The 25,723-nt window shown below is 44.8% G+C and overlaps 1 protein-coding gene across 4 annotated transcripts in view; it reads right to left on the bottom strand.

The window, feature by feature from the left end:
* CYFIP1 (cytoplasmic FMR1 interacting protein 1) overlaps positions 1-25,723 on the bottom strand; it is a 93,484-nt gene that overhangs the window by 22,062 nt on the left and 45,699 nt on the right. For all 4 annotated transcript variants that reach the window (XM_012535595.3, XM_049712575.1, XM_049712574.1 and 1 more), the window contains exons 12-22: positions 21,328-21,450; positions 20,333-20,458; positions 13,781-13,947; positions 12,278-12,425; positions 10,947-11,100; positions 9,847-10,003; positions 8,263-8,359; positions 6,385-6,461; positions 6,168-6,276; positions 5,127-5,246; positions 849-1,048 (exon numbers count right to left, since the gene is read on the bottom strand). In XM_012535595.3, coding sequence (XP_012391049.1) covers positions 849-1,048; positions 5,127-5,246; positions 6,168-6,276; positions 6,385-6,461; positions 8,263-8,359; positions 9,847-10,003; positions 10,947-11,100; positions 12,278-12,425; positions 13,781-13,947; positions 20,333-20,458; positions 21,328-21,450 — 1,478 coding nt within the window. The remainder of the gene's footprint in view (positions 1-848; positions 1,049-5,126; positions 5,247-6,167; positions 6,277-6,384; positions 6,462-8,262; positions 8,360-9,846; positions 10,004-10,946; positions 11,101-12,277; positions 12,426-13,780; positions 13,948-20,332; positions 20,459-21,327; positions 21,451-25,723) is intronic.

The raw sequence follows: 25,723 nt of genomic DNA, 5'->3' as shown, positions 1-25,723 counted from the left end.
AGCCCACGAGCCACAACTACTGAAGCCTGCGTGCCTAGAGCCTGTGCTCTGCAACAAGAGAAGCCACCGCAACTAGAGAAAGCCCGTGCACAGCAACAAAGATCCAACACGGCCAAAAATAAATAAATAAATTTATAAGAAATAAAAATAAAAAGTGGTCATAACACTCACATACACACGGTCTCTCACACACACCCTCATTCATACTCACCCCCATTTCTCACACTCACAAGCACACACACACATTTCCTCTCTGGCATGTGCTGACACAGCAGGAGTGAAGCTCAGCGCAGAGAGGACAGGCCTCAGGCAGGCAGTTGCCAGAGTGTGGAGGTGACACAGAGCCATCCCAGGACCTTGGCTGTACCACAAGACTGCACCACATAACCCTGAAGCCAGCAGCCATGCCACCCTTCCAGCGGGCCACTTTGTGTTGTTCAACATAGTAAAATGGTAGGTGCGTGGAGGGCGGCTAACTGGCAGACCCTCACATGGCCCGACATCCCAGAATGGAAGCATGAAAAGTAGAGTCACCCAGCACATTCCAACGTCAGTAGACATTAAAAGTATGGAGGTGGTACAGACCCAGCAGCTGCTGTCCACAAGTACCAGATTTGGCCCTGAGCCCCAAGGGAGTGCCCTGGATAGGAACCCTGGCCCCGCACTTGGTCTGCACATGAAAGCCATGACCATACACCCAAGGGCTGGCCCAGGGCTGCACTTGCAAATGGAGGAGACCAGGAGGGCCTGAGTATCCTGGACATGGGAAAAGATGGGCCCTGAGACCATCCTGTTTCGATGCCCATTGGAAGGGGCATCCAGAGCCATCTGTGAGGTAGCATGCTCACCGGTTGGTAGAGCCATTGTAGCAGTAGTTGGGCAGGAAGTCGTAGTTGAGCTCCCAGAAGACGTGGAGGGTGATTCTCCCGTAGGGCGCTGACACATTGTGGTTGGCCTCCCGGAACATGGCATCAAAGCTGTCCAGAGTCAGGTACCTGCTCAGCAGCCTGTGGGTCATGCGGTTGATTTCCAAGAGGCCATCCAGCTCCTGTGGGACCACAAAGACAGGGGCGTGAGGACAGAGCTGGGCCTGGCATGGCAGCCTCCATCCTCTACGTGGGTAGCGCCATGGTGGTGGGCCGGGAGCGGGCAGAGGAGGACGTGGACGGCGAGGGGCTGCACTGAGAGGGGGCCAGTGAGCTAGGCCAAGAACGCACGTGGTGGCGGTCTGGCAGGTGACACAAGCTTACTTCTCACACCTAAATTCGTGTCCTCTCCACTGCTCTTAAAATGCCCCTCCTTTCCATGGTTGCCCCCGAATGGCCACTGTCCATTCTCTACTGCAATTACCTCCCACTGTCCGCTGCTGGCCTCCAAACCCCTCACAGGGCAGAGAACACTGGGATGTGTCCACCCCCACCCGACGGCACACAGTGTGTCCTCAGGTGTTAGCCTTAATTAGCTTTCCTAACGCACCTGAAGTTACTCAAAAGCATTGCTGTGCAGCAGAACTGGCAAGCATGTTCAGAGGTGGCCTTCCAGGCTCTCACACTGACTGTTCATAAACCTGCCCAGGTCTGTACTATCCCCTGAGGCAGCCACTGGCCCCATATGGCAACAAGAATGTGGCTGGTCCAAACTGAGATGCGCCATATGTGTGAGATGCACAGATTTCAGAAACTGAACATGAAAACAAATGTAAGATATCCACGTCAATAGAGTTCTTATAATGATTATATGTTGAATTGTTAATTTTTGGATATATTGGGTAAATAAAGTAGATTACTAAAATTAATTCCTCCAATTTCTTTCTCCTTTTCTAATGTGACTACGAGTAAATTTAAAATGGTCTCTGGGCAGAAGCAAGAACTACAATCCTGCAGCCTGTTGAACAAAAAACACATTCACAGAAAGACAGACAAAATGAAAAGGCAGAGGACTATGTACCAGACGAAGGAACAAGATAAAACCCCAGAAAAACAACTAAATGAAGTGGAGATAGGCAACCTTCCAGAAAAAGAATTCAGAATAATGAGAGTAAAGATGATCCAGGACCTCAGAAAAAGAATGGAGGCAAAGATCCAGAAGATGCAAGAAATGTTTAAAAAAGACCTAAGAAGAATTAAAGAACCAACAAATAGAGATGAACAATACAATAACTGAAATGAAAAATACACTAGAAGGCATCAATAGCAGAATAACTGAGGCAGAAGAACGGATAAGTGGCCTGGAAGACAGAATGGTGGAATTCACTGCTGCAGAACAGAATAAAGAAAAAAAAAATGAAAAGAAATGAAGACAGACTAAGAGACCTCTGGGACAACATTAAACGCACCAATATTCACATTATAGGGGTCCCGGAAGGAGAAGAGAGAAAGAGAAAGGAACCGAGAAAATATGTGAAGAAATTATAGTCGAAAAATTCCCTAATGTGGGAAAGGAAATAGCTACCCAAGTCCAAGAAGCGCAGAGAGTCCCAGGCAGGATAAACACAAAGAAAAACATGCCGAGACACACAGTAATCAAATTGACAAAAATTAAAGACAAGGAAAAATTATTAAAAGCAACAAGGGAAAAACGACAAATAGCATAAAAGGGAACTACCATAAGGTTAACAGCTGATTTCTCAGCAGAAACTCTACAAGCCAGAAGGGAGTGGCACGATATATTTAAAGTGATAAAAGGGAAGAACCTACAACCAAGATTACTCTACCCAGCAAGGATCTCATTCAGATTTGACAGAGAAATCAAAAGCTTTACAGACAAGCAAAAGTGAACAGAATTCAGTACCACGAAGCCAGCTCTACAACAAATGCTAAAGGAACTTCTCTAAGTGGTAAACGCAAGAGAAGAAAAGGACCTACAAAAACAAACCCAAAACAATTAAAGAAATTGGTAATAGGAACATACATACTGAAAATTACCTTAAATGTGAATGGGTTAAATGCTCCAAGCAAAAGACACAGGCTTGCTGAATGGATTTAAAAACAAGATCCATATATATGCTGTCTACAAGAGACCCACTTCAGACCTAGGGACACATACAGACTGAAAGTGAGGGGATGGAAAAAGATATTCCATGCAAATGGAAACCAAAAGAAAGCTGGGGTAGCAATACTCAAATCAGATAAAATAGACTTTAAAATAAAGAATGTTACAAGAGACAAGGAAGGACACTACATAATGATCAAGGGATCAATCCAAGAAGAAGATATAACAATTATAAATATTTATGCACCCAACAGAGGAGCACCTCAATACATAAGGCAAATGCTAACAGCTATAGAAGAGGAAATCGACAGTAACACAATAATAGCGGGGGACTTTAACACCTCACTTACACCAATGGACAGATCATCCAGACATAAAGTTAATAAGGAAACATAAGCTTTAAATGACACAACAGACCAGATAGATTTAATTGATATTTATGGGACATTCCATCCAAAAACAGCAGATTACACTTTCTTCTCAAGTGCACATGGAACATTCTCCAGGACAGATCACATCTTGGGTCACAAATCAAGCCTCAGTAAATTTAAGAAAATTGAAATCATATTAAGCATCTTTTCCAACCACAACACTATGAGATTAGAAATAAATTACACGGGAAAAAAACATAAAAAACACAAACACATGGAGGCTAAACAATATGCTACTAAATAACAAAGAGATCACTGAAGAAGTCAAAGAGGAAATCAAAAAATACCTAGAAACAAATGACAACAAAAACACGATAATCCAAAACCTATGGGATGCAGCAAAAGCGTTTCTAAGAGGGAAGTTTGTAGCAATACAACCCTACCTCAAGAAACAAGAAAAATCTCAAATAAACAATCTAATCTCATACCTAAAGGAACTAGAGAAAGAACAAACAAAACCCAAAGTTAGTAGAAGGAAAGAAATCATAAAGATCAGAGCAGAAATAAATGAAATAGAAACAAAGAAAACAATAGCAAAGATCAATAAAACTAAAAGCTAGGGAAAAGAAAAAAAGGTCTCTGGCTTGCATTCTATTTATAGTGGTCAAAACCTCAACCAAATCACATTAAGACCAAGGGCAATGAAACACCATGCCCCAGCCCAAGCCAGGCTGAAGGAAGAGCCACTGTGGGCTCTGTGGCCACAGACAGCCTGGATTCTGAGGCAGGAGAGGTGGGCCCAGCAGACACCTGCCCCCCACCTGCTTCTCTAGGAACAACAGTCTTCCTGAAGTTCTCACAAGCTCATTACCATTTGCCTGCAGCCATTATTCTTGGAAGATAGATTTGGCACGAAATCCTTAAGTTGCATCTCCTTCCCTGCTGGCAAAGGTCTGAGGACAATTGGATTTTCTTTCCCTGATCACTCTGCTTAGATACCCAGAGGGTTTTTCCTTTTCCTTGAAAGTCCAATACTACAATGTTAACTACAGTGTTCTTTGGTGTTGGCCACTTTAGGTCGTCTTCCCATGTATGCAATATTTGCTTCTAATATGTATTTATACTGTTTTTTATTTCATCAAAGTTTTCTTTAAGTAGCTTTTTTTTTTTTTTTTTTTTTTTGCGGTACGCAGGCCTCTCCCGTTGCGGAGCACAGGCTCCGGACGCGCAGGCTCAGCGGCCATGGCTCACAGGCCCAGCCGCTCCGCGGCATGTGGGATCTTACCAGACCGGGGCACGAACCCGTATCCCCTGCATCAGCAGGCGGACTCCCAACCACTGCACCACCAGGGAAGCCCTCAAGTAGCATTTTTAATGTTTGTTCCATCTCATTGCTTTGGTTTTTGTCTTCAGGGGCCTCTATGATATGTATGTTGAATCTTCACCGTCCATCATCTCCATGATCTTCTCTCAAATCCTTTCTGTCTGTCTTCATTTCCTTTTAATTTTTAAAATGTTCCTCCTTTCATTCTTTTGCCATATCTTTTGCCATAGTGAGGTGTAACTATTTGTTCTTTGAAGTCAATTTAGAATTGTGCATATGAAGAGCAGATGCCCAGGTAGGCCCAGCTCAGTGAGTGCACACCTTTTGAGTTCTATGCAAAAAATTAACCTACCATCAGGTCAATTTATCAATAATGACAAAAGTAGAAGTAGCTCCAACCCCCCAAATCTGCTGAGTCTGAGAAAAAGGAGAGCACTTACAACTATTGATGTCAGGTCTTCACTCTCAAATCGCCCTATTGCCAGTTCCAGGGATTTGTACATGGCGGTGGAGACGCGCTGGGTAATCAGACGATTGAGGTCTATGGACCTGCCCAGGAGCTGGGCACAGAGAGTGGAAAGCATGAACATTAAAAAACAACTAAGCAAGAGAATACGGATCTATCCCAGGAAACTGATTCCAAAAGATAAGACAGACAAATAATGTACAAAATTTAGATGACAGTATGATCAAATACCCTACTTTCCTAGAGCTGAAATTCTGTAAGTCAAAGCTATAAAAGGACTCTTATAGTGTACTTACACTTACATCACAGACAGAAAACCCCAAGCCTCCCCAGAGATCCTGGAGAGCCTGGGTCTGGCACTTAGCGTACCCCTTGTAACGGGTTCAGGGCCACCTCCCAGCACAGAGCGGCCTGCATGTGCCTTACCCTCACCGTGTCACAAGGATGAGTAGGAGAAAACTACTCCATCTCTACTGCAGAGTCCTAACAACATGTGCATACCTCAGGATCATTTCAATAACATAAAAATACAGGCAAAACCCTGGTGAAAATGTCCCAAAATGTGAATGGTGGTTATTTGTAGATAGAATTACATGAGATTTCCCTACAGTTTTCTGTATTTTCCTTTTGGTGATGTATATATGTTATTTTTAAAGAAACAAAAAAAAACAAGCACTGTATTATTACTCTCTGTGCTGGCCAAGAAGCAGTTCCTCCCCACCACTCTGAGCTGACTAGAGTCCACATCTTCTTTCTTTTAAGCTCTGTCTTTTGGGCTCCTGGAGAGGAGTTGTGCTTGGGCCAGGCCTCCTGGGAACTGTGCAGGGCAGCCTTCCCTTGTGTGTCAGGTTATGCAAGAGAAACTGCTTATCTTTAAAACCTCAGCTCTTTACATGGATGGTCCCACAGCCACATACATACTGACATCTATTAAAACCTGAGGAGCTCTAAGAAAACCCCACTATTTCCACTGCTGGTTCCATGCCTCACCGTGCCCAGGAAAGGCCTGGCTCACCTGCACGTGCCTCTGCTTGAGCAGCGTCTCATAGCGATTAGATGGCGGGAGATGGATTGTTGCACCCTGATTCTTGCATTCTGATCGTAACCGTTTGTCAAGAAGCAAACTAGCATGGACAGAAGAAAGGACAATTTCTCACGTGCTGTGAATTTTAATGGAAATGTCAGATCAAGTTGCCCAAGATTTTGTACCCAAATTACAAACACATACTCACCTTCCTGCCATAACCTTATAATATGCAAATATCTGGTCAGCCAGCTTATAAACAAATTGGTCAAAGCAGAGATTCACCTAAAGGAAAGGAAAGGAAAGCGTGCATTAAATTTTGCTTCCCTAGGGAATTCCCTGGTGGTCCAGTGGTAAGGACTCTGCACTTTCATTGCCAAGGGCCTGGGTTCAATCCCTGATCAGGGAACTCAGATCCCCCAAGCTGTGTGGTACGGCACGCCCCCCACCCCCCAAAAATGCTTCCCTAAACCAAGATCAAATAACAGAACTTAAAAAAAAATTTTTTTTTTTGATCCAGCAATTCCACTTCTAGGTATTTAAATGGAGACACTAACTCAAAATGATATCTGTACCCCAGGGTTCCTGCAGCACAACAGCCAAGACATGGAAACAACCTGTGTCCACTGATGGTTAAATGGATAAAGAAGGTATCTACACACACACACACACACACACACATACACACACACACATATGGAATATTACTCAGCCATAAAAGAGAAGGAAACCCTGCCATTTTCGACAACATAGATGGACCTTGAGGGTGCTATGCTAAGTGAAATAAGACAAATACTGCACGATCTCACTTATATGTGGAATCTAAAAAAAACCCAAAAACAAACCCATAAATACAAGAACAGATTGGTGGCTGCAGAGGTGGAGCATGGGAGAACTGGGTGAAGGGGGTCAAAAGGTACAAACTTCCAGTTATAAAATAAATAAGTTCTGGGGATTGAATTAAAAAACAAAACAAAACCGCAAAACCCCAACCCTTTGTCAAGGCAACTAAAACAGGCTCTTATGAGAAAACAGAAACATCTTTACTGTCCAACAATAGCAGATTAAATCCATTTCAGTGGGACCAGGAGTGACCACCACACCACCACTGAAAATTATGTCAGAACCTTACTTACTGATGGAGAAAAATGCTCCAATTCTCTTAAATACAATGGAATATAAGAAAGTCTCTGTTCTTCACGTGCTCCCAGGGGCTATCGTGCACTGCATCTGGGGGCAGCTCCTGACTCCAGGCTGTATGTCCCAAGAGCCGCTGCCCGTGGCCTCCTCTGGGCTCCCAACGTCAGTCAGAGTTGCAGGGTGGACACAGTCTGTGACTTCACCCTCAAAACTGTATCCTCACTTGCAAATGAGGCTAGCACGTACCCCCCGGAACTGGGATGAGGATACCCTGTGCTCAGAGCGGAGTTGCTCCAGGACCCACGGGTCTCTGTCCCAGCCCACCCTGCCTCACCCAGGAGCCCACGACATCTCCCCCAAAGAAGCACTTCCTGTGGTTTTTATGAGGATATGGGGAAGGAGACCCAGATGTATAATGTAATCTGCTGAGGTTAAATTCTCTTACATCTTGAGCTAGAAAATAAGATTTTTCTCCTTAGCTGCATGTACACAGACTTAATAATTCCACTTGTAGGAATTTGTCCTCAAGAATAATCCAATACAACTAAAAAGATACGTGCAAGGAAGTTCATCAAAGCATTATTTATAATTAAAAGTAAAAAGCTAAAACTAGAGAAATTAAATAGAGGTTGGTTCAGTGCATCTCTTCTGTACAAGGCCCCTGCTCTAGACTGTGTTCATGAAAGAAACAGGCAAGATATGCAGTGTTCATGCCATGCAGTCACGTGAAAAGGATGTCCCCCAACAGCTGATGTTTTAAGACCGCAATCATCCTGTGTGGATGCACAGAAAAAAGTGCAGATAGAAGGGTTCAACCCAAAATGTTTATTTCAAAGTTCATTCCATTGTTTGAACCTCCTTGTATTAAAAAGAAAGGTTGTTCCCTCTAACACTCAGAGGAAAAAGGAAAATTTTAAAAGTCTATTAAAAGTGCCTGGGCCCTCACCTCTGCCTCGATTTCGTCATAGAGAAACTGCTTGTTGAACCTGGTGAGGGCATAGTGGGCGCTATCGTTGTACAGGTCCAGCGAGTAGAGGACGTACCTGCAGAGTGGGAGAGAGGTCAGGCCAACCGCCCACACGGGGTTTCTCGGCTCTCACACCCTGCCCTCCACGGGAAATGTAACCCTCACTGTCTTCCTCTCTCATGAGGAAAAATAATCTCTTACTTCAAATGCCAAACTCGGCTTCTGTGAGGGCCCTAACAGAGGCCCCAGCAAGCTGGCCAGACCCTTGGCAGGACATGCCTGGCTCAGCCATGCCCAGGGTGCCTGCTGGGTCCACGAGGGCCTCCTGCAACTTCATCTTCTCAGCTATCGCGTTTCAAAGATTTTCACCCCACTCTGCAGTATTTTTAATAACCACAAGAATGAGTCATTTTCTTATTTTTAAGAATAAACTGTCGACTTAAAAAGAAAAACATACAAAGGTCCTGGGCCCCAGAGCTGACCCTGAGCACACCTGGTGTGGCCAAAGCCCCTCTCTCCCTGGACAAATGGTGGTAGCCGACGGTCTCCAGAAGTAAGGTCCCTCTGAGGGCTTGAGGCACGTAAGCAGAGGGCCCAATGTGGCCCTAGAGGCGCACACACGCTCATCAAGGCCTCTAACGCTACGGAACAGACACCACGGCTGCTGCAGAGTGAGGGAAGGCCGCCCTCCTGACGTGCACAGGCAAGGACGGTGGCGGGAGGACCCGCTAGGCAGGGCCCCAATATGCTCACTACACGACACCCCGTTTGCTATTACTTTCCCTCCATGGACTTCATATTTTCAAAATCTCTGGCCCCCTGCCCTGACCCTGAGCTTCAAACTCTAAACAAAGATGTTCAATGAACATTTCCTCTCCCAAATCCATCTGAGTCGGAGGCCACGCCACACACTACATGCCAGGCCACCTCTCCCCTTGCCAAGTTCCCGGGCCTCCCAGCACCTGGACACAGTGGACTTAATTAGCTGTACTGCCTCAGCTCTGGATTCCAGTCTGAAGCCAAGACACCTGTTCCTTGTATTGATATCTTAAGTCTCACCCCAAGAATTACGACTTCAGGGAATTCCCTGGTGGCGCAGTGGTTAAGAATCCACCTGCCAATGCAGGCGACACGGGTTCGATCCCTGGTCCAGGAAGATCCCATGTGCCACAGAGCAACTAAGCCCGTGTGCTGCAACTACTAAGCCTGCGCTCTAGAGCCCACGAGCCACAACTACTGAGCCCACGAGCCACAACTACTGAGCCCGCAAGCCACAACTACTGAAGCCCACGCGCCTAGAGCCCGCATTCTGCAACAAGAGAAGCCACCGCACCACAACGAAGAGTAGACCCCGCTCGTCACAACTAGAGAAAGCCCACGCACAGTGACGGAGACCCAACGTAGCCAAAAATAAATAAATTAAAAAAAAAAAAAAAAAAAGAATTACGACCTCAAATGAAGTGCTGAGAACAGTCACCCCTCCCCCACCTCCCGGCTCCCAAATGCCACCAAGGGCCTCAATCACACAGACAGGAGGCTGGGACAGGCTTCCAGGACACTCACTCCATCATCGATGCTTCCTTGGTCTCCAGGATGTGGTCTGTCAGGATCCAGGGCATGGACATCTCGATGGGGAACTGGATCCTCCTGCCCATGGTCAGCTCCAGGAAGAACTCTCGGAACCACAACTGCGAAAGGTCACAGCACTGCTGGAGCGTCTCTTAAGGAATTCAAATAACACCACATTAATATTACGCAAGCAGAGAAGACTGCACAGGACAATGCGAGGGGGCGCGTGCCAGGCTCTCAGCCCTGAGCTGCGGAGAGTGCACATGAGCAGGGAGGGGTCACGTGTGCCTTGCACAGTGTGGCCACAGGCAAAGCCACCTGGACATGCTGATTCTCACTCACAAACAGAGCAGAGTCAGCGTCCAGCCCCACGGGCCCAGCACGGACACCACCGCCCACCAACGGGAGCTGGTCAACACTGCGTGCCTTCTGGTGGGATTTATTTTATACGGGATACAGACACAGCATTACAGGCACACTTGGTGCAGGTCTATCTAATGCAAAACAGATTGAAAAAAAAATGTTTCCATCCTTTTATGAAGAGAAAAACAAAAGCCTTACTATTACTCTAAACCTGCAGCACTTGCAGCCAAGATAGAGGCCTCCCACCCTGGATAATGGCTGCAGCACAGAAATAAACGTGGACGGCTCCACGATGACAAAGGGCATCCACACGTGCCCCGGTCACCCTAGGACGGGCTGTGCACGTCAGGTCACCTGCCACCTTCCACACATTGCAGTCATGGGCGGCTTCTGATATTTATCACCACCTGCGTCTCGAGCCAGGTGACAGTCACATTGGCCTGCGTTGCTGACCCAGTTCAGGTTACAAAGACTTTGCGTCCAGGTCACTGGGCCAGCCCCGGGCCCACAGGCCTCACCCTTCTAAGGGCCATGCCACATGGAGGGAACCCCCAGCCGGCCGTGCATTTAAAGCAACAGGTGAGGGAATGTCATGAGGGTGGCAACTTGTGTCACTGCCTGGGTGCGTGAAGGGACCACAGCAGGGGCGACCAGGCAGGCGGAAGCATTCTAGATGGTGTTAGTGGTGTTAGAACATGCTGGGCCGGACACTGGTCAGCAGTAGCTCTTACCACTGAAATTTATCAAGTGGGTGTAGAAGAATGACTCGCGATGAAATTTTTCTATGTCCAATATGGTGGGCCCCTCGAGGCTACTTCTCAAGGTTTTCTTGGAACCACTTTTGTCTGCAATGAGGGACTCTAGCATGGTTCTCACCATGTAAAGCTGCATTATCCAAGGAAACATTTGTGGGGGAGAAAATATACATGGCACATTAGTTACGACAAACGCAGATAAACCATGAGGGGGACTGCCCCGTGGACACCGTGCCGGCTCGCAGGGGCGGCGCCCATCCACGAGGCCAAGTCGCTGCTGCTTGGGACAAAGAACTTGGAGCAGAACCCTTCGCCTCGGGCCGTAAATACCAACAAGAAAAACAAACAATGTCTTACCACCAAAGGTTAATAGAGGCGGATAGGTGTAGGACTGCCTCAGAAACGCGTTAACCACATGCAAGAGCCTTTCCGTGCCCACAGACTTGAGCTGCCTGAGCAGCTCAGCAGAGCTCAAGGACTCCGCCATGGTGCGCACCAGGTAGAGCTAGACACGGACAGACGGGAGAGCGGAGACAGCGTTAGTCACACGCAGCACAGGGCAGGGACAGACACGCGGACAAGTGAGGAGGGCGCCAGCGTGCTGGCAGACAGGGGATGGACAGACCCCGGACGGCACCCTCCCTGGGCAGCAATGACTTCCTCCCAGGTACCCCAGAGGTTTCATACAGTCAGCAACATGCTCTGCTGGTAATTCTCTGAAAGACTGACAGAAGCGATTCTAAAAGCCCCCAACACAGAGATGATGAGTAAGAAGTACAACGTCCCAAAACAGGAGGGGAAAAGCCAAAGGGCATAGTAAATCAGGTATAAGGGTCAGAGAAAAGCTGCCTGGGGGCAGGAGGGAGCTGAGTTTGCCAGGAGAGGGCGCAGCAGAGGTAGCTGAAGACCACAGACACACCAAAGCTATGTTTTTAAATTTCCAAAAATTTTATCTTTAGGAATGATCATTTTTAGAGCCAACATAAAAATTATAACCATACATTTAGACACCCACCAGGCAACACAGCATAAATACAGACACACAGACTTTCACCCACATTTTTGGGATAGGAGTCGATGCAGTCAAAGTTCTGCATGCAAATAACCAAACCCAAGAATCACAGGGTGTCTGCACCCCAGAGTCACTTGGGCAAGGAATAAAGGAGCAAAAAAGACACAGGCAGTACTTTATCTGCCCAAGCAGACAGCGGTGAGGTCATTTCACTCCCAGCCCCCCTACCACCCCCCAGCTCAGGGTCAGCCCACTCAGGGGAACAGGCAGTGACAGGGGATCGGGGAACAAGAACCTGGGTGCTAGAGGGTCCCACGGCGCGCCGTGGCACTTTAATGTCAAAGCCGCTCTTGGGGTCCTTCTCGCCCCGCAGGGCCGGGTCGTTGAAGGGCTCGTGCCCTGTCTCCCAGTCACACACGGTCTTCCTGATGGCCTGCAGGACACTAAACCGCCCGTCAAGCTGTCAGGGCAGATGCAGTGCTGACAGGCTCGGCACCTTTACAGTCACAGCATCGCTTCGCCTCTCACACAGACAACTCTCACACATGAATCCCTCCGGAGGCAGCGGGGAGACGTGGTAATGGACCAGTTCAACGTGAAACTTTAAAAATAGATCGTTTTCTTGGGGACATTACTACCCTCAGAGGATCTAATGTATTGCATTTTGTATCAATTAGCCCAGACGTGATGTTTTATTTCCTAAACACTGAGACATACTCAGGGCAGCAAGAGGACAGACCCCAAACATCACCCAGAGCTGAAACTCAACCTCCCTGCGAGTCATCCCATTTTCTAACTTGAATTTGAAGTCACCAGCACAATACTGGGTACTTTGCCCATGTCCCCAACTCACTTGGACATCGGGATGCCCCCACTCCCAACAGGGCTCCACCATTCGGAGTCTTCCACAGCGCCACCCTCAGGGCAGACGCCACACCCACACGCCCATCCTAATCACCTCACGGGGAAAGCTCTAGCTAAATCCAGAGTTACTCTAAGGCTACGCTGCCCATTTCCCACGTGGTGAGGCTCCATCACAGTAAGCGTGAGCAAAACCAAGGCACTACTGAAAATATGAAAACCTTTACTAAGCCCTCCAGGAGACAGAACAAAAACTGGGAAACCTCACAGTGTAAGATCTTATTAATGCTAAAGTCATACCGTATCAGGTGACAATTATATAAAGCAACAAAATGAAATCAGTACATGTGTAAGCCCCTGTGAGCTTCATTTTAGGTAAATGTCTCTGAAAGAAAACTTTATCTAAAAGGCTAAACATTCATAGAAAACTAGCTCAAGATTGCTACAGGAACTCTGCAATATACATGTACTGGGTTGGCCAAAAAGTTCGTTCGGGTTTTTCTGTAGCCTCTTACAGAGAAACCTGAACAAACTTTTTGGCCAATGCAATAGTTTTTGACTCATTTGTAAGACAGGCGAGAAGGAACAGAAGCAAAAATACTGAAGAAATGGGAGATGAGATTCTGGGTTGTGTGTCCCTACAGGCCTGGTGAACAGAACTGCCAGACAGATTTTGAGACACCCCCAGGCCCCAGATAAGCACCCCCTTGTCCCTGGGTCTCCAGACTGCCTGGACCTTCTGTAGTTGATTTATTGTGGGTTGCTCAGGTTAATAATTGGACCCACTGCATTACATTTAGAGGAAATTCACCCAAAGGGTGCCTGGAGGTTGAATATAAATGCACTTTATGAAAATGTTAACTCTACAGCTGTTCAAACCTAAGCTGATCCTTCAGTTTTGGATGACCGTGCAGCGAGTGTGTGCAGCAGCGCTGACCTCTGGATGACGTTTTTCTTCTTCTTGATGGCCTGCCTGAGCGGCTCCCTGAGGGTGACCTGGGAGAAGTCCTGCAGCGCGGCGTAGACAGTGTGGCGGATGGCATGGTTGAACACGCTCTCCATCCTGCCCATCAGCACCTGCAAGCCTTTGATCATGGCGATCACCTGAAGGGGCACGGACACATGATCTTCAGTGTGCTGGAGGGTCACAGCTGAGCTCCATGGGCCTGACACATGCCAGGAGACTGCCTCCCCCAAGCACCGGGCCTCTCCCTGGCCTCCTGTGTTTCTGCTCTGCACCTGCAGCTGTCCCTGTTCCTAGGTCTGATCCCATCAGACCATGAGTGCCTCGAGGGCAGGGACAGATCTGCTTGGCCTGGAGCCAACATGGGGATTTGGTAACTGACTCAAAATACTGCTGAATGCCTTAGGGTGCACCTCTCTGTGAAAGACTTCAACAAAACAGAAAAAGATTCAGGAAAGCAAATTTGTTATTATCTGGACAGGAAGAAAGAAGTTACAAGCTTGTAACCCAAATCCCATCTTTAAACCAGCGGTCCCCAACCTTTTTGGCACCAGGGACCGGTGTCATGGAAGACAGTTTTTCTGAGGATGGGGTGGGGGGGAAGGTTTCGGGATGATTCAAGTGCATTACATTTATTGTGCTCTTTATTTCTATTATTATTACATTGTACTATATAATGAAATAATTATACAACTCACCATAATGCAGAACCAGTGGGAGCCCTGAGCTTGTTTCCCTGCAACTAGATGGTCCCATATGGGGGTGATGGGAGACAGTGATACCCGAACTGTGTTGCTTATGTCCAGTCTACTCCGTAAGATGCAGCTTAATTGTCACTTGCCACTCACTGATAGGGTTTTGATACGTGTCTGCAAGCAATTGATTTATTATGGTCTCTGTGCAGTCAAACCTCTCTGCTAATGATAATCTGTATTTGCAGCTGCTCCCCAGTGCTAGCATCACTGCCTCGGCTCTACCTCAGATCATCAGGCATTAGATTCTCATAATGAGCGCACAACCTAGATCCCTCACATGCACAGTTCACAGTAGGGTCCGCGCTCCTATGAGAATCTAATGCCACCGCTGATCTGACAGGAAGCAGAGCTCAGGCAGGAATGCGAGCGATGGGGAGAGGCTGTAAATACAGATGAAGCTTCGCTCGCTCACCTGCCGCTCACCTCCTGCTGTGTGGCCAGGGGGTTGGGGACCCCTGTGTTAAACAATAATGGCACAGTGAATTAATATGCATAAAAAGGTCAGAAGAAAATGCACTGAACTGCTTAAAGTTCATTTTTGTGATGGCATCAGAGACATGATCCTGTCCTCATCTCACATGTGTGTTTTCTCTGTTTGCTTTGAGGATTTATATGATGAATCTGGGTTGCTTTTCAAATGAGAAAAAAAAGGGAACTTTTCTATTTAAAACAACAAATTCTCCAACTGAAGTTGAATTGAATTCAAATTCACAGCAATCTGAATGAAAATGAAATTACTATATATTCAAACTTATGGGATGTAGGAAAAGGTGTGCTGAAAGGTAAATTTGGAACTTTGGATGCATATATTAGAAAACAGAAAAGCCTAAAGATAATAATAACCTAATACTGATCACCAATTTATAAAAAGGAAAAACAAAATAACCCTCTTCAAAAGTAGAGGGAAATGATTATCTGAAAGCAAACATTAATGAAATAGAAAACAAGCATATAATAGAGGGTGATCAACTAAGATAAAGCTGTTTTATAAACAAACAAATGCTCAGCAAGACTGATCAAGAAAAAACAGACAGATAAGGCATGAATTACAAGCATTACAAATAAAGAGGGGACACTACCACACGATTTACAAATATTAAGAGATTATGAGACTATACTGGAATAGGATAAACATACAGATCAGTGGAACAGAATTAAGAGTCCAGAAATAAACCCTCACATTTATAGTCAATTAATTTTCAAGAAGGGTGTGAAAATAATTCAATGGGTTAATATTATCGTTTCAACAAATAGTATTGGTACAACTGAATATCCACATGCAAAAGAATGAAGCTGGACTCCTGTGTAGGAAAGGGTCAACTCAGCAGGCCTGGGATGACCAAACCCTGCACGTTCCCAGGAAAGGTCTGGCCCTTGGTTGGCTCCTAGGAACCAACTCTGAGCCACTGGAATACTCAGCCTGAAGAATGTCTGTGTGCCTGAGGCTTTGGGCCATTGCAATAGCAGTTTCACCAGATATTTTATGCTAACAATGTGATTTATAGCAAACAGCTGTTTTTGCTCTGGATCTGGAGTCTGAGTAGCTGAGGTCAATCGTGCATGTGCTACATGCCTACATTACTGACCCTCAATAAAATTCCTGGACACCAAGGCTCAGGTGAGCTTCCCTGGTTGGCAGCATTTTGCATCTGTTATCACCCATCACTGCCAGGAGAATTAAGCACATCCCCTGCAGTTCCAATAGGAGGGGGACACTGGAATTTGCACCTGGTTTCTCCTGGACTTCACCCAGGTGTCTTTTCCCTTTGCAGATTTTAATTTGTGTCCTTTTGCTATAATAAATCATAACCTTGAATAGAACAGCTACTTAGTCCTGTGAGTCCTTCTAGCAAATCTAGCCTGAGGGTGGTCTTGGGAACCCCTGACAGAACACCCTACCTCACACCATAAAAAAATTAACTCAAAATGGATCACACCTCAAATATATGAGGCAAAACATAGGAATAAATCTTTGTGACTTAGGTTAGGCAGTTAAGCACAAGTAACCAAAGGAAAAATTGAAAAACTGAACTTTATCAAAATTAAAGACTTTTATGCTTCAAAAGACCCCATGAAGAAAGTAAAAAGTTAATGGGAGAAAATACTGCAAATCATATGTCTGATAAGAACTGGTATCTAGAATATATAGAGAACGCAATAATAAAAAGACAACTAATTCAATTAAAAAATGGGCAAAGGATCTGAACAGACATTTCTCCAAAGATATACAAACTATCAATAAGCACAGAAAATATGCTCAACAGCATTAGTTGTTATAAAAATGCAAATCAAAACCACAATGAGATATTACTTCATATCTAGTAGGATAGCTGGAATCAAAGGACAGATAGCAGGGGTTGGCAAGGAGCTGGAGAAAGTGGGACCCTCTAGCACTGCTGGTAGGAATGTAAAGTAGTGCTACCACTTTGCAAACTACCTGGTAGTTTCTCAAAATGTTAAACACAGAGATACCATATGACCCAGCAATTCTACTCCTAGGTGTATCACCAGAAGGAACGAAAACAAGTCCACACAAAAATCTATACACAAAAGTTCATAGCAGCATTACTCAAAAGTGAAAAACGAAAACAATCCAAGTATCCATCAGCTAATATGGATAAATAAAATGTGACATATACATACAATGGAATATGATTTGGCAATGAAAAGAACGAAATACTGATACATGTGTGAACTTGAAAATATTATGTTAAGTGAACGAAGCCAATCACAGCCACGTATTGTATGAAATGCCCAGAATAAGCAAATCTACAGAGTCAGACGGTAGACGGGTAGCTGCCGCGGGATGAAGAAAGGGGAGAATGGGGGTAGGGGGGTGACTACCAATGGGCTCCTTTTTGAGGCGACAAAAATGTTCCAAATTTGATTGTGATTGCACAATTCTGTGAATAGGTATCCCCGAAGCACTGGATTTTACACTTTAAATGGGTGAACTGTATGGTATGCGGGGGGAAAAAGCTGTTACCAATAAGATGAGAACTTACTATAAAAAACTGTGTAAAAAATTTAGAAAGATTCTTAGAAAACCTTTGAAAATACAACTTACCAAAACTGATACAAGAAGAAACAGAAAATCTGAATACCCCTACATATAACAAAGACATTGAAAGTTTCAAAAACCATGCCATAAAGGAAAAGCTTCACCAATAAATCCTAGAAAACATTTAAGGAAAAAAATAACATCTTACACAAACCACTACAGACAACAGAAAAGAAGGAAGTGCTGTGAGCCATTTTACAAAGCCAGCATCCAAAAACTAGAGTGGAAGGTGATAAAAAAGCAATGTTACCCACTCCTCAGGTGTGGGCTAAGCACAGTGACTTCCTCCCCAAAAGCGCCCTATGAAAGGGGGCGATGGCCGGTGTGGGTAACCTCAGCCAGGTGACCAAGGGCAACACCAGCAATGATGAACCACAGTGACAGCATGTACCTCTCATGTGAGGTGATGAAAACAGCCCTGTGGTCCTCCTTCGCAAAAACTACAACCCCAGTCTAATCAAGAAAAAAACATCAGATAGGGCTTCCCTGGTGGCACAGTGGTTGAGAGTCCGCCTGCCGATGCAGGGGACACAGGTTCGTGCCCCGGTCTGGGAGGATCCCACATGCCGCGGAGCGGCTGGGCCCGTGAGCCATGGCCGCTGAGCCTGCGCGTCCGGATCCTGTGCTCCACAGTGGGAGGGGCCACAACAGTGAGAGGCCCGCGTACCACAAAAAAAAAAAAAATCAGATAAATTCCAATTGAGGGACATTCTAAAAACACCTGACTAGCACTTCTCAAAACCGTCAAGGTCATCACAAACAAGGAAAGTCTGAGACACTGTTGTGACCTAGAAGAGCCAAAGGACACAAGATTGACTATATGTGATGTAGGATCCTGGATCAGAGGAAGAACGTTATAGAAAAGTGAGGAAATATGAATAAAACAAGGGCTTTAGCTAATAATAATGTATTGATACTGGCTTATTAAAAATGTAACAATACTAATGTAAGATGTTAGTAATAAGTGAAAATGGGTGTGGGGTATATGGGAATTCACTGTACTACCTTTGCAATTTTTCTGTAAATCTAAAAGTGTTCTAAAATGAAACACTGAAAGAAAAAAGAATTATCAAAAGCCACTCTTACTCATGAACCTTAATGCAAAATCCAAATCAAAATATTAACAACTTATATCCAGCAATATATAAAGAGGATAATATATCATGATCAAGTTGAGTTTAAACCAGGAATGCAAGGCTACTTAACATCAAACCAGATCCAAAAAATCCTATCAGTGTAAATCTACCACATTAATGGAATAAAAAAGTCATAAAACTATCTCAACGGATGCAGAAGTGTTTTATAAAACTAATATAAAATCCATGATAAAATCTCTTAGCAAACAAGGAATAGAAGGCCACTTTTCTGATCTGAGGAAGGGTGGCTATAAGGAACCTACAGCAAATATATCATACGGTGAGATGCTGAAAGCTTTCCCTTTGAGATGAGAAACAAGACAAAGATGCCTGGAGCCTCCTTCTATTTAATGAGTAGGGATCCTACCCAGTGTGATTAAAAAAAAAAAAAAAAATAGAAGGGGGAGAAATAAAACTGTCATCATTTCCAGATGATATGATTATATAAGTAGAAAATCCAAAAGAATATATGGGTAATTTATTATAATTAATAAGTGAGTTTAGACAAGTTGGTGGATACAAGGAAAATACAAAAAATAATTCTGATTTTAAACATCAGTGATAAACATTTAGAAAAAAATTAAAATACACCATCAAATATCAAATACCTAGAAATAAAGCCAACAAAAGGTGTGAAAAAGTTTTACAGATGAAAAGAGATCTTAGAGAATCTTAACAAATGGAGGGACATACCAGATTCATAAAAGACTTAATTTTATAAATTTGTCATTCTTCCTAAAATGATCTATAGGTTTATTCATATCCTCATAAAAAATTCTAACAGGTTTCACTGGGACATGGAAAGGTGATTCTAAAATGTTTATGAAAATACAAAGAGCAAGAATAGCTAAGGAACTCTTGAAGACAGAAAGACCTGCTTTACCAGACACATGATTAACTATTGTGATTAACACAGGGGTGTTAGGAAAGGACAGACAAACTGACCAATGGATTAGAACATGAGCAGAAACACACCTGCCCAGGTATGGTCACCTGACTCACAACAGAGGCGGCAAGAAGAGCAGTTGGGAGGGTTGGTGGGGACATTTCAGATCCAAATGTGAAAGCAGAATAAGACATCCAGAAGACAACATAGGAGACATCTTCATGACCTTGGGGTATGCAAAGATTCCTTAAATAAGGCAGGAAATGTACAGCTACAAAATCTACATCCAAACACTGGATGGCAGAGCAATTAAGAACTATTCATCCAAAGGGTCCTAATGACAGTGCAAAGCTGGGGACCACACAGCTGTGAAAGGGGCTCTTCTCCCTCAGACACCCAGGTCCTGGCTCACTCCTCTTGTGTGTGGCCATAAAGAAGCTGCTGCAGCTCCCAGGCTCTCACTCAGAACATACCCCGACTGCCCCAGGGGAGTGTCCACACAGAGACCGGGAACCCACAACCTATTTTACTCTCTGTTTTGACAACTGTGACAGATGCAAAGGGCCGCCCTACACAGATACAATGACATCAGATAAGCAGTTCATTCATGTTTTTGCCTTTGCTTTGTAAAGGGAAGACAGTTTCAGGCCAGAGTCAAAGAAGGAAGAGAAAGCAGACAAAGCACACCTCCACCAGGGCGAACTTCTCCTCGCTGGTGTAGTTGTAGCGGGTGGCACGTTCATACTCCTCGGCGTTGTCAGGGCAGTCCTTGTTGGAGTACTTGTCCGTTGGGTGCACAAGTTTCCACGAATACTGGTGTGGTCAAAAAGAGGGGAGACAGCCACACTGAATGCGAAATGCTTAACTGCTGGTCTGACTCACAGGACCATCACCAAAGCTACCTAAGGTCAGCCTTCTATTGTTCACTGAGTCTGAAAGTCACACAGCGGCATGTGTGCTTGCACACACATGCATACTATACATGCACACATGGGCACATGCACACTACATGTGCACACACACACAGACACCACACACACGCATACACAGTCCATCTCCATAAAACTGCAAAATCTTCTGGCAATGTGACTTCAGGTTCAAGTAATACATCAGAAACTTAAGACATACATGAGGTAAAAAGGCCTGGATATTTTATGTGGAATATCTAAGACTATAAGCGTTTCATCTCCATTTCTAAAAGAATCAGCCTTTCAAACAATCAGGTACCCATCCAAATATAATCATCCTTATCTGAGCAAAATAAACAACAAAAGGGAAAATCCTCTATGACTTACGGGTATCCAAATCTTTCTATGCATCAGAAACCACTTTACTAATCCTAAACAAAAGAAACTGATGGCTAGAAATACACAGAGAGTGCTGTTTTAAAAAAATGAGCATTAAAAATCATCATAACAATACAAATTTAATTCTATCAATATGTTTTAAAAGATAAGGCCCTTTATTTGTAATATATGTAAATGAAGTGTACACTGAGCCGTCTTAGAAACATTTAAATTAATATATACTCTTATTTCTAGTGCCAAAGATAAAAAGCCAATTTGTTCTCGATCCAAAGACCAAAGTTAATGCAGAAAAAATATAATTTAGTCAAGTTTGGGAAGAAAAGCACTTCTAACCAAGTAGGGAGTACATTTCCAAATAAAAGTGAGAGTGCCCACCACTTCCATCACATGAGCACTCCACTGGGACAGCAGCTGCAAGCCCTGCAGCGCCAGGTCAAAGAGCTTCCGGTACTCAGCATCCGTCTTCTGAGCCTCCTGGCGGCCTGAGCCTGTGACCACCTAGAGAAGACAGAGCATCAAGAAGTCACAAACGTCCAAGAAACCACCTATCAAACCCAATCTAGAAGCCTACCCCAAATGCACACTCACAAAGTAGAAAATGATATGAGCACAAGACTCTTCCGTGCATCAAAAGGCAGAGCAACTGCAGAGCCCGCGTGATGGGCACACGTAGCTCAAAACACAGAGAAAGGCCACCACCGCCTGCGCTGGAGGGGTTTGCAGACCTGGTCCTTCCTGAAACATGCGCACAGCATGTTTCTAACTTAGCTAATAAAGGAAAACGTGCGCATATGTGTATTTGCTTATATCAAATAATGAAAACTTAGATTTAAGAATGTTTATCTACAGGCCAGGAAAGCAGAGGGTAGAGAGGAAGGCAGACTTCTCTGAACATACCTCCTCTGACAGATCTGACTTTAGAACCACATAAACAGTTTATATATTATGATATAAAATTGAATTGGGGGAAAAAGCAATCCCCCAAACTCAAACGCAAAATGAAACAATGAACTGAGCTGTGTAGGACTGAATTGGCCTTGTGACCACACAGAGGAACCATGTAGTGTAAGTGCCTAACATTAAGGTTTTGGTTGCCAAGTCATCCATTTCAAAGACATCCATCTTGAATAAACATATTGCCAGCTACCCAAGTAGATAAAGAGCCAGCCCACCCATGAAGTTCCCCTTCTAGAAAGCCCATGGTGACCTAGATAACTGCCAACAGGATTTTCTCCTCCCACACCTTCATCCCTGCTCTTATGTTTTAAATTCACCAACAGTGAACCCGTGAAACCCTAGGCACCCCACCCTCAGCCCTGACAAAGGCAGAGCCCCAGGTCTGTGCTCCCTCCCTCTCTACCTATGACCTCGCTTTGGGGCTCTGGGTGTGCTGTGTACCCTCTAGGACCTGTGAGTAATCAAACTTGTTTTTCTCAAAGTTCCTTGATGGTCACTGCAGAGAGTATGTGGCAATCGTGAGGACCACAAGGGCCAGTCCAGCCACAACACTGGCTCTGGTGTGGGCTGGAGGTGGGGTGTCTGTGGGGACTGCCAAGAGGAGTACAGGTCCAGGCATCACTATCTGTAGGCTGAGACCAACACAAAACAAACCACTTCAGTGACTTTGAAAAATAACGATTTGATGTAACATCCCTAGAGGAAGAAATCTAAGGACAAAATTAACTGCAAAATAAATCTGAAGGGCTTCCCTGGTGGCGCAGTGGTTCAGAGTCCGCCTGCCGATGCAGGGGATGCAGGTTCATGCCCCGGTCCGGGAAGATCCCACATGCCGCGGAGGGGCTGGGCCCGTGAGCCATGGCCGCTGAGCCTTCACGTCCGGAGCCTGTGCTCCGCAACTGGAGAGGTCATGGCAGTGAGAGGCCCGCGTACCGCAAAAAAAAAACAATAATAATAAAATAAAAATCTGAATTTCTAGTAATTGTTATTAGCAGTGCCAGTACTGCTATTTTCAGTGCCAGTACTTCTATTTTAAGACTGCTGAGGGTATACTGAGACATATAATCTGACCCCAGTCAAAATATGCTGGGTTTCCCTGGTGGCGCAGTGGTTGGGAGTCTGCCTGCCGATGCAGGGGACGCGGGTTCGTGCCCCGGTCTGGGAAGATCCCACATGCCGCGGAGCGGCTGGGCCCGTGAGCCATGGCCGCTGGGCCTGCACGTCCGGAGCCTGTGCTCCGCATCGGGAGAGGCCACAACATGAGAGGCCCGTGTACCGCAAAAAAAAAAAAAAAAAGCAGAAGTCTTTAAGAATGAGGACTTTCACCATGGGAGAAAAAAGAAAAAGGCAGAAGGAAACTGAAGTAGACTGACTAGAAAACAGTACTCCAAAAGCTGGTTTGTTTCTTTAGATATGCTAGGGAATCAATTATTTTAACACATGATGCATAAAGCAAAGGAATCCAGCTCTGGAAGGCGCAAGGAGCTGAGAGGACCACCAAGCTGAGGCCTGGTGAAGTCTCACATCAGGGCAGGGGATGCAGCCGTCCACATCCCAGAGAGTCAGCTGGACCCCCCAGCAGCCCTCAGCATGGCCACCGAGAGGCCAAATAGGCCGGGACAGTGGGAGCTGACTATGACCAGGGCCCTGAGCCGGCAGCGTACAGACACACAGGGGACAGAAATCATGATAAATGACACCAGAGGGAATGAGGGAGATGGCTGGGACAGGCATGTCAACCAACTGCAGTGTATGGAACTTATTTGGGTCCTGAGGCACACAAACCTGGAAAAATACACCACTAATGATAATGAGCAAACGGGAAATCTGAACAATGACCCACTATTTAATATTAGGGAATACATTTGTTGGTTTTTTAGGTGGGATGGTATTATGGTTATATGTTAAAAAGGGCCCTTATCTTATAGAGACACATGGGAAATACTTTCAGAGAGAGTGCTATGTTATCTTGGATTGCTTCAAGCTAACCCAGACCGAGGCACAGGGTTGGAGGAATAATTGAAAAGGGGCAGGTGATTAAGCTCAGCGTGGCACCTGAGGGGCCAGAACTGGTCTCCCCCTTTGTATGCTTGAAAATTTACGTAATGGAGAAATTGAAAAACAAACAAACAAACAAAATTTATACCCAGAACCTGGCTCTGGTCGCTGTTAGAAACTGAACAGATCTGGGGGCTCTTGAGGACTCAGGGTCTGTGCACACCTGCACTGACATTCTCATGAACTATTCAAACCCAGCCGCTGTCCCTGCTCAGTACAAATCCTTACCCTCTAGTCAAAAGAAACTGAGCAAACAACTTGAAAATAAAATTAAAAAGATAACTCCATTTACAATAGGATCAAAAGGAATAAAACACTTAGGAATAAATGTAACAGAATAAGTACAAAGCTTGTACTCTGAAAATGATAAAACATTTTTGAAAGATATCAAAGAAGGACTAAACAAATGGGAAGACATCCCCCATGTTCATGGATTGGAGGTCTCAATCTTGTTAAGATGGCAATACTCCCCAAACTGATATACAGATTCAGTGCAATCCCTATTAAAATTCCAGATGCCTTATTCTGTAGAAATTGACAGGTTGATCCTAAGATTCATAAGGAAATGCAAAGGATCCACAAATAATCTTGACAAAGATGACAAAACAATCTTTAAAAAGAAGAACAAAGCTGTAGGGCTTCTATTATCTGGTTTTAAGATTTACTATAAAACTGTAAAATCAAGACAGTGTGGTAGTGGCATAAGGACTGACAAAAGGTCAATGGAACAGAACTGAGAGCCCAGAAATATAGCCTCAGGAGTAGAATCAATTGATTCCCCCCATCACCCAGTTTTACTGAGAAATAACTGACACACTGACACTCAACTTTGTATTAGTTTAAGGTGTACAATGATTTGATATGCATATATTGTGAAATGATTATACAGTAAGTTAACATTCACCAACTCACATGGTTACAATTTTTTTTCTTGTGATGAGAACTTCTAAGATTTACTCTCCTAGGAATTTTCAAATATGCAATACCGTATTGTTAACTGTAGTCACCATGCTGTATATTACATCCCCAGAAATTATTTATCTTATAACTGAAAGTTTGTACCTTTTGACCATCTTCACCCATTTCTCCCACCTCTTGCCTCTGGCACCCACCAATCTGTTCTCTGTAGCCATGAGTTTGGTTTTTTTTAGATTCCACATAAAGTGATATTAAATAGTATTTGGCTTTCTCTGTCTGACTTATTTCACTTAGTATAATGCCCTTTAAGGTCCATCCATGTTGTCACAAATGCCAGGATTTTGTTCTTTTTAAGATTTTTTTGATGTGGACCATTTTTAAAGTCTTTATTGAATTTGTTACAATATTGCTTCTCTTTTATGTTTGGGTTTTTTTTGGGCCACAAAGCATGTGGGATCTTAGCTCCCTGACCAGGGATCAAACCTGCACCCCCGTCATTGGAAGGCGAAGTCTTAACGACTGGACCACTAGGGAAGTCCCAGGATTTCCTTCTTTTGTATGGCTGAATAATATTCCATTGCATACTGTATGCCACATTTTCTTTATCCATTCATCTGTCTATAGACACTTAGGCTGTTTCTTTGCTTTGGCTCTTGTAAATAATGTTATAATGAATATGGAGGTGTACAGTCAGTTGATTTCTGTTGAGGGTGCCTTCAGTGGGGAAAGAATGGAATTTCAAAAACAGTACTGGGGGGCTTCCCTGGTGGCACGGTGGTTGAGAGTCCGCCTGCCGATGCAGGGGACACGGGTTCGTGCCCCGGTCCGGGAAGACCCC

This window comes from Orcinus orca, chromosome 7 (assembly GCF_937001465.1).
Source record: "Orcinus orca chromosome 7, mOrcOrc1.1, whole genome shotgun sequence".
Taxonomy (NCBI): Eukaryota; Metazoa; Chordata; class Mammalia; order Artiodactyla; family Delphinidae; genus Orcinus; species Orcinus orca.
Note: the sequence above shows the minus strand (reverse complement) of the source record. Positions and strands in the feature narration are given on the sequence as shown.